Genomic DNA, 9,924 nt, shown 5'->3' on the forward strand with positions numbered 1-9,924 from the left:
TATGACCATTGAAACCTCCCCTGTCATGCGATCAAAATTCAGACGCCTGGCAACTGGCTCGTACTGACGACGGTTACAGTGTCCTGGGTGGGGGGGAGTAGTGTTGTGTGATCCCCTTTTGTGACCTTCTGACAAGCCAAGTCAATGGGAACCCAGATTCATTTAACAAGCGGGTTACTAGCTTAACAACTGCAGTGATTCACTTAGCAATGATGACAAGAAAGGTCATGAAGGGGGGCAAAATATTTCACTTGGGCTACAGAAATTTTGCGCTGAATTGCGGAGTAAGTCGGGGACTAACTACACTGGCCTCTCGGCATTAACCAGCCCACTGGGGGCAGCTGGCGGAGGAGGAAGAACACGGAGGAGGGGGCCACGTGATTGCACGGGGGGGGGAAACATTGGAGTCTGGCTGGGTTGGACTTGAGGCCACGAAGGGGAGTCAACCACTCGTCCCACCGGATCCACCTGTGGACAAATTTCTGCGGACAGCGCAGAAGTGGAAGAGAGCTGGAGAGACAAAGGGGAGAGGTGGTGAACTGTGGAGTTCCCAAGGACACAGTTTGCAGCCAACACAAACACACACACCAGCACACAGCAGAGGTAGTCCTCGTCTTTCAGCCATTCATTCAGGGACCGTTTGAAGTTGCAATGGCACCGGAAAAGTGACTTAGGACTGTTGTTCGCCCTTATGACCCTTGTAGCATCCCCAGGATCACGTGATCAAAATTTGGACACTTGGCAACTGACTATGACGGTTGCAGTGTCCTGGGGGGGGTCACGTCATCCCTTTTTACGACTTTCTGACAAGCCAAGTCAAGGGGGAAGCCAGTTTCGCTTAACCGCTGTGTTACTAACTGAACAACGAAAAGTGATTCACTTCACAGTAACGGCCGGAAAATGGGGCAAAATTCACTTAACCACTGAGTTGCTTAGCAATGGAAATTTTGGGCTCAGCTGTGGTTGTACGTCAGGCTCAATTTGTGGTTGTTCTGTTGTATAGGACTACCTGTACAACAGAACCAAGACCCAGAAATCCAGCAATCAGACACACACACACACACACACACTCCAGCCCCACTGGGGTCTGAGGATCTGGACAACGGGGGAACTTTGCTGTAGACTCACAGAGCACCAATACCTGCTGAGAAGGTCAGCAGAACAGCGATCCAGCCCAGAATATACGACCAGGAGAAGCGCCAGTCAACGTAGCGCTTTCCGTAGAAATTCACAGTCACGCCGGTGTAGATGGAGAGGCCCAGCAAGGCGAAGAGTCCTGGGAACAAAACGAATGATCTAAATTTGGGAGAAATATCAAACTAGGACATAGGACCTGGAACATAGACTAAGGGGGCTTGAAGGGACCGTGGAGGTCCAACTAAGCCCACCTGCTTAGTCAAGCAGGAGGCTCTATAGACCAGGGACGGCGAACCTTTTAGAGGCCGAGTGCCCAACTGCAACCCAAAACCCACTTATTTATTGCCAGGAACCGGGTGGGCACGGCTGACTGGGTGGGCATGGCCGGGGTGGGCATTGCCACCTTGATGATGCTCGTGGGGAGGGATGCGTGAGGGGGCCGGGCAGGGTTGGGGGAGATCCAGGGGGTCTCTGGTGGCTGGGGTGGTGGGCCGGAGGCTCATCCTGTGGAGTGAGGTGAAGTTAGGCAAGGCGGGGATGCCAATTGCCACAGGGCAAGGCAAGGCAGTATAAGTGGCACAGCATCACCTCCAGATCTGCTGCCGGCTGTGCCGGGCCTGGCGATGCAGGGATCACCGCCACCGCCTCCTGACCAGCCCCGTGCATTGCCCAGGTGCCGCTGTCCCACGAGGCTGGGCCACTGGTGTGCAAGATCTGCTGCCTCGTCAGGCTGCTGAGGTGGGGCCGGCTATGGCCAGCGAGCAGCCGAGACAGCTCCAGACACCTGGCCGCCCTGCCTCCTCCTCCTGCTTCCCTGTGTGGTTGGCCGGTCAAGGAGCCCGGAGTAGCAGGAGGAGCAGCAGCTGCACACACACACACACCCGTTGGAGCCACTGTGTAGACAGGTTGAGAGCTCCTTTCTGGCTGTCCCGGGGCCGTCTCTGCCCACACCGATGGGGCTGCACTGCGGAAGGGAGATGGCGGCTCTGATTCCCCCCTGCTGGCAGCCCCCTCCCAGCCCCCTTCCCAGTACCCCTTCTATGCCATCCGACATGACCGCAGGGTGAATGAGAGGTTCGGCTTGGGGGGGTGGCTTTCCTCCACGGAGATGTCCCGACCCTCCCGACCCCTCCAGCCAGAGCCCCCTCACCTTCCCCCAGACAGGACCTGATGACTGCCCACCCTCCTGCACTCACCCCAGTCCGAGACCCCTGTAGTCTCCCCCCACCACATCCTTTTGCCCCCCCCCAGCTGGGACCTCCAGCAATTCTGCAACCAGGAGCCCCTGCCCCCACTCCAGCTGACACCGCCCCCAGAAGCCGGGAAGGCGAGGCAGAGAGCCAGTTGTTAAATGATTTGAAACCCACCACCCGCCAAAACCTGCTCCTTTTACAGCTGTTCCCGGACTCCATGTGTATGGAGACGGGGAGGGGAACAACCCCGCCCTGCGTCCCTCTGTCTGTGGCAATGGCACACGTGCCGACAGAGACAGCTCTGCATGCCGCCCATGGCACATGTGCCATAGGCTCGCCACCACGGCTATATACCATCCTTGGACAAACGGCTGTTTAGTCTCGTCTTAAAAACTTTCAGTGTTGGAACACCCACAACTCTTGGAGCTGATTAATTAACTAATCCAAAGATTAATTGTTCTCACTGTCAAGAGATTCTAGGCTGGGTCTCTCTTTGACTAGTATCCACCCATTACTTCTTATCCTGCCCACGTTCAAGCTTGTCAAAATTGTGCTGAATCTTCTATCTTCTATTCCTTGCCAGCTTGGCATCATCTGCAAATTTGATGGGTTCCCCATCTCTCCACTCCATTTAAATAGTTTATGAAGAGGTTGAAGAGTACTGGGCCCGAGACAGAACTTTGGGGTACCCCACTGCTTCCTTCCTTCCCTCCATGTCGATGTAGTTCCATTAAGGATGGCTGATTGAGTGCAGTTAGTCACACCGTTGCAAATCCATCTTGTGATGATACTCTCTGTGCCACCAGAAGTAGGTTGTGGTCTACTTTATCAAATGCCTTATTGAAGTCCAAGCGTACCACGTACACAACATTTCACTGATCCACTAACTGTCAAAGAAAGCAATGGGTTTTGTCTGGAGTGATCTGTTTTTGACAAACCCATGTTGGCTTCTAGGAATCACCTTGTTCACCTCGAGGTGCTCAAAAACACACCGCTTGCCATCCCAGGCCAGAGTGCTCTTTCTCAAGCTTGGCAACTTGATGATGGGTGGGCTTCAGCTCCCAGAACTCCCCAGCCAGCCCCGCCTACCTGCAATCAAGAGGGTGAACCCTGCAAAACGGCTGCGGGAGAAACGACTGGTGCCAGAGTAGGACATCAGTTCCAGGATGATCCCGGCGAAGGAGGACAGGATGGAGATGAGCATGAAGGCCCGGGTGGCGTCCCAGAAAGCTGTGTGGGGAGAGCAAGGCCCGTGGGTTCTCTCACACAACACTTAGCTTCAAGTTAAGAGAGTCAGCCCAGATGGTCCTCTCTTAACGACCAGCCAACTTTGAACAACTGTTCAAAGTTGGCTGGTCGTTAAGAGAGGACCATCTGGGCTGACTTTCTTAACCTGAAGCTAAGTGTTGTCTTCAAAGTTATGACGGTCCTTCCCAGAGTTACTTACAACCCGGTTCCAGAGTTCTGATGGTCACAATCGTTTTTGCAGTGGTTGTTAAATGAATCGCCGCAACTCTTAACTGAATCTTGTAATCAGTTAGGCAAATCCACCTTCCTTCATCGACTTTGCTGGTGGCAAGCCAGCTTGAAAGATTGCAAATGGTGATCCGGTGATCCAAGGACCTTGCAAAATTTCATGGCTAAGGCAGGACTAGAACTCACTGTCTCCCACTTTCGTCTCCACGTGGAGAAGACACCAGGCTAGAAAGTGGGAGACAGAGAGTTCTAGTACCCTCTTAATTATGGAAGCCAGTTGGGTGACTTTGGGCCTCCACTCTCAGCCAAACCCACCTCACAGGGCTGTTGTTATTGGCAAAATAGGAGGAGGAAGGTGTGTTGGATTTGTTCACTGCCTTGAGTAATTGCAGAAGCAATAAAGGTGGGATACAAATTAAACAAACAAACAAACAAACAAACAAATGCTGGTTGACAAGTGCCCAAATTTTGATCACATCACCATGGAACCGTGCAATAGTCCTAGGTGCGAGGACCGGTCCTTTTTCAACATTGCAACTTTGAACAGTCACTAAATGAAGGCTCGTTAGCCGAGGACTACCTGTACAGATGCTCAGTGGATGCACTAAACCAGAGGTGTCCAACCATGGCAACTTTAAGTCCCGTGGACTTCAACTCCCAGAATTCCCTAGTCTTTAAGACTTGCTTTAAGACATGCTGGCTGGGGAATTCTGGGAGTTGAAGTCCACGGGTCTTAAAGTTGCCATGGTCGGACACTCCTGCACTAAGCCAGGCCAAGGGACTCTCGGGAGGGTGCATTGAAAACCACCCCCGTTTTCCAGCCCCCCAAACCTGGTGTCCTCACCGAGGGTGATGGTGTGGGGGTGACATTTGCTCCCCACACAGAAGCGCCAGAGCCCTTGGTTGCTGAGGCTGCCGGAGTATCGGTATTGCATCCAAAAGTCCGTCGCTGTGGCAACAATGAGGAGGACCAGCCCGGAAACGGCGCACAGCAGGGCCCCTCCCATCCAACCGAACATGGTGGACCCTGGTGGTGTTGACGCTCCGGGAGGATCGCCTGTGGGAGAAGAGAGGGCTGAGGGGAATTCTGCAAACTGGAAAAATCAGCCTGCTCATTTTTTTTCTTTTTCTCCTCTTGATTTTTGGTGGGGTGGGGGCAATCACTGTTCTTTGCTTTTGCTGCTCATCAAAAGCTAGGAAAGAGTGGTCCCAATGGATCTTTTCTCCTGGTGTGGACTTCAATTCCCAGAATCTCCCTTAGATCCTGGCAAATTAGCTCAGTGTTTCTTAACCTCAGTGTTTTTAAGATGGGTGGACTTCGACTCCCAGGATTCCCCCCTCCTGGGTGGACTTCAACTCCCAGGATCCCCAATTTGATCTGGACAGCTAGCTCAGGGTTTCTCAACCTCTGCAACTTTAAGATGTTTGTGGACTTCAACTCCCAGAATCCCCAATTTGATCTGGACAGCTAGCTCAGGGTTTCTTAATCTCGGTATCTTTAAGATACATGGACTTCAACTCCCAGACTTCTCTTCAACTAGCCAGAGTTGCATAGAATACTGGCTAAGAGATTCTGGGAGTCGAAGTCTACCTATCCTAAAGTGACGGAGGTTGAGCCCCTGGGTAACCAGCACCCCGATTAACAATAATTTTAAACTCCACATCACCCAATCCACAATCCAAATTATTACTGGTAAAGGGGAAAAATCCCTCCCTTGTTCTTTGCCAGAGCAAATTTTGCAAAAAGAGCACCAGAGCCTACACCGATGTTAGTGATTCTCACAGTGCCACACTCTCATCACAGTTACAACAATAATCACATTTTCCTCACCTTTGGGAAAACGGTATTTTCTAAATTAATGCAGTGTCCCAGTCACAGACGTTCTGCCAGCTGAAAACATACAAAGACAGGGAGAGAAATATGAAGCCGCATCGTTGTCTCCAATGGCCCCGTTCTCAAAACAAAGCACAGGCAGTCCTCGACGTACGACCACAATTTAGCCCAAACTTTCTGTTGCTAACTGAAACATTTCTTAAGTGAGTTTGCTTTATTTTACGACCTATCTTGCCACCATGGTTAAGTGAATCACTGCAGTTAGTAAGTTAGCAACACGATTGTTAAGTGAATCTGGCTGCCCCACTGACTTTGCTTGTCAGAAGGTCGCAAAAGGGGACCACGTGACCCTGGGATGCTGCGACCGTCATAAATATGAAACCGTTGCCAAGCATCCAGATTTTGATCCCATGACCATGGGGATGCTGCAATGGTCGTGTGAAAAATGGTCACGTCCCTTTTTTCAGTGCGGTTGTAACTTTGAATGGTCACTAAATGAATTGTTCTAAGTTAAGTATTACCTGTAATGTTGCTTTCAAGACAAGACGTTAAGGTTGGTTTTACTTTAACTTTGATGAGATTTTTGAGCTTTAACAAAACAGACAAGCATAGTCCTTTGGGGTAGTTGATGTGGTGCAATGCAGTGCAAATTTAAACTATGGATTAATCTAATGGTCTAGTTCAGGGGTAGGCAACCTTGGCTCTTTTATGACCCGTGGACTTCAACTCCCAGAATTCCTGAGCCAGCCACGCTGAGGGGAAAGGGAGAGGTTTCCAAGCTGAGCCATGCTGGCTCAGGAATTCTGGGAGTTGAAGTCCACGAGTCATGAGGGGGCCATAGTTCCCCCATAGTTACTGCTAAGCTTGTAAGCCGCCCTGAGTCTTCGGAGAAGGGCGGGATATAAATGTGATTAAAATAAATAAATAAATAAATGAAGGGGCCAAATTTCCCTCATGCTGGCTCAGGAATTCTGGGAGTTGAAGTCCACAAGTCATGAAGGGGTCATACTTCCCCCATGCTGGCTCAGGAATTCTGGGAGTTGAAGTCCCCAAGTCATAAAAGAGCCAAGGTTGCCTACCCCTGGCCTAGTTTAAGTGGCTTATGCGCCCAGCTGTCCTGCTAGGGCCACAAAAATCCCCCCAAATCTCCCTAATTCACGCAGAGGAATTTACTGGACCTGCTTTAAAATTTGAAAAGCGCCCACTGTGTAAAATAGTGTTTCTCAGTTTCAGCGACTTGAAGACCGGTGGACTTCAACTTCCAGAATTCCCCAGCCAGCAAAGAATTCTGGGAGTTAAAGTCCACACATCTGCAAGTCACCAAGGTGGAGACTCAGTGGTTTAAAAGTAAGAAAAACCCCCAAGCTCAGAAAGCACCAAGGACCCCACAATTCAACCCTGATACGTACCTGTTCTGAACATCTCTCTGCCTTAAGAAACTTCTTTATTCAGAGCACGGTTTTGTGCTAAAAATACGGTTTCACACATCGCTCTAAAGCCCGTGCTTCCTAAACTTGGATAAGTGATCCAAAATTGGACAAAAGTGGGTGTTTTAGTTAATTATAGAAACCCAATCACCACCTGGAGATTTAAAGGAGAACTTTCTGATCAGCGGTTTGGGGGTAACGAAGGAAAAGGTTTGGGAAGTCCTGATCTAAGGCAGAAAGTGGCTTGTTTTGTTTTAGCTTAGAGCCGGGCTCTCCAACCTTGGCAGCTTTAAAACCTGTGGACTTCAACTCCCAGAATTCCCCAGCCAGCTGTGCTGGTTGGGGAATTCTGGGAGTTGAAGTCCACAGGTCTTTAAGTGGCCAAGGTTGGAGAGCCCAGCTTAGAGTGTCACAGTTTATAACACAATGATGGCTTAGAGCAGGGGTAGGCAACCTGGGCTCTTTTATGACTCGTGGACTTCAACTCCCAGAATTCCTGAGTCAGCATCGCTGGCTCAGGAATTCTGGGAGTTGAAGTCCACGAGTCATAAAAGAGCCCAGGTTGCCTACCCCTGGCTTAGAGCAACATGGAGCCACCTTGGTGTGAACGAAGCCTTCACGATTTCCGCCCAAATCTCCCTTTCTCTCACATACCTTCAGTAGCCGGTCATGATCCGAGTGCTCGAGTCCCGCCCGATGCCTCTGGCTTTCTCTTCCATGCGCCTTTCGCCCACAGCAGCAGCAGCAGCCAATTTCAGGCGACAACACGGAGGGCAAGTCATTTTTATAGAGCCCTTTGCGCAGCACATTGTCAGCCAGGTGACACAGCCGACAATGGGGCAGAAGCCTCTGGCACCCGCCCGTTGCCAGGCAGCCCCTCTTCTGCTGATGCAGGCGGCGCAATAAATGGAACCGCGGCCGGGCTGAATGAAGGCAGCAAATCCTCTGATCCCTAAGCGAGATCACGGATTGCATTGTTTGGGACTGCAGGTCCCATCCCTGAGCTGAGAGCTGACATGTCACTCACACAAACACACACACAAACACACACACACACACACGGCCATGAAATCCACCCCTGGAAATGCAGGCAGTCCTTGACTTAAAACGGTTCATTTCAAAGATACAGTGGCACTGGGGAAAAAGGGACCTAGGACTGATGCACACACATTTTATTTATTTATTAAATTTATATGCATATAAACTTCATCCGTAAATACAGGCAGTCCTCAACTTATAACCGTTTGTTTAATGACCATTTAAAATGGCAGCGGCCCCGGAAAAAAGGGACTTAGGACTGTTTTCCACACTTAACGACCGTTGCAGCATCGCCATGGTCCCCTGATCGAAATTCAGATGCTTGGCCACCGGTTCATATTTATGACGGTCGCCATGTCCTGGGGAAAAGGGGGTCCACGTGATCCCCTTTTGGGTCCTTCTGACAAGCAGAGTCAGTGGGGAAGCCAGATTTGCTTAACAACCTGGTTACTAACTTAGCGACTGCAATGATTCCCGACAACTGTGACAAGCAGAGTCGTACAACGGGGCAAAACACACTTAACAAATATCTCACCTAGCAACAGAAATGGGCTCAATTGTGGTCGTAAGTCGAGGGCTATGCAGCTCCTTGCTTGTCCACTCCACCTCTAAATGGCAAAGCTTGTTGGAAGGAGGAAAATGGGGTGGATGTTGGTTTACACAGAGTCTCTGCAGGGAACTTCCCTTAGAAGGGAATCGCCCAGCATGATTGATTGATAATAATATCAAAGTACAACCATGTATACACTGAGATTGGCTGAGCCTCCCTTCGTGCCCCGCACCCAACTCACAGTGACGACAAACCCACCATCTTGTTACACCATGTGCTAATTGCACACAATACACCAGCCTCGCAAGTCAATCATACATAAAAGTTATTTCCCGCTCAAGAGCCTGACAGCCCATGGATAAAAGCTGTTCTTCAGCCTGTTGGTATGGCTGGCTCTGTATCTCCTACGCCACTGTAGGAGAGTAAAGAGGTACCATCCAGGGTGAGTCATCCCTGAGAATTTTCCTCACTCTTCCAAGCCAGTGGGCCCTGGCGAGGTCATCCAGTGGTGTCAGGGGACAGCCCACGATGTCTTGTGCTGTGCTCACCACCCTCTGTAATACTTTCCTATCCGTGGCTGTCCGACCAGCACACCAAACCACAATACCATACGAGAGGACGCTCTCTTATAGTAGACCGGTAAAAGAGAGTCATTAGCCGTTGTTCTGCCCTGTTCTTCCGCAAGACCCTGAGAAAGTGGAGCCTCTGTTGGGCCTTTCTGGCCACCTGGGTTGTATTGACTTGCCAGGTAAGCATGCCATCAAGCCAACCACAGTAAAGGACAGGAAAATGGCACGATTTGGGTGGAAGAGGAGGAAGAGGTCAAAGGATGGATCTGGCAGAGACCCAGCGGGATCCCTCCACCAGGAGAAGCAAGGTGATCCTTGATGTACGACCACAGTTGGGACCAGGATTTCCATTGCTAAGTAAGGGGGTCATTAGGTGAGTCGTGCCTGATTTTATGACCTTTTACACCACAGTCATTAAGCAAATCCATAGTTGAGCCCAAAACTTATGTGGCTTGAGAAAATTGTTAACTGAGTTTTGCCTCATTTTATGACCTTTCTTGCCACAGCTGCTAAGCGAATCTCTGCAGTTGTTAAGTTAGTCACACAGTTGTTAAGTGAATCCGGCTTCCCCACATGGACTTTGCTGGTCAGGAGGTCACAAAAGGGGATCACGTGACACACACATACCAGGGACACAAGCGTCCAAATTTTGATCCCCTGACTGCGGGGGATGCTGCAGCGGTCACAACTGTGGAAAATA

The 9,924-nt window shown here is 50.4% G+C and overlaps 1 protein-coding gene across 1 annotated transcript; it reads right to left on the bottom strand.

Annotated features, from left to right (window-relative positions):
* Window positions 1-360: 360 nt before the first annotated feature.
* Window positions 361-4,825, bottom strand: LOC310647220 (lens fiber membrane intrinsic protein-like; the record flags this gene model as incomplete). Its single annotated transcript, XM_083374291.1, has 4 exons — window positions 361-510; window positions 1,142-1,276; window positions 3,420-3,560; window positions 4,651-4,825. The coding sequence occupies 4 exons, from the start codon at window positions 4,823-4,825 to the stop codon at window positions 443-445; spliced, it is 519 nt and encodes a 172-aa protein (XP_083230417.1). The 3' UTR covers window positions 361-442.
* Window positions 4,826-9,924: the final 5,099 nt, after the last annotated feature.

This window comes from Vipera ursinii (assembly GCF_947247035.1).
Source record: "Vipera ursinii genome assembly, chromosome: 15".
Lineage (NCBI taxonomy): Eukaryota > Metazoa > Chordata > Lepidosauria > Squamata > Viperidae > Vipera > Vipera ursinii.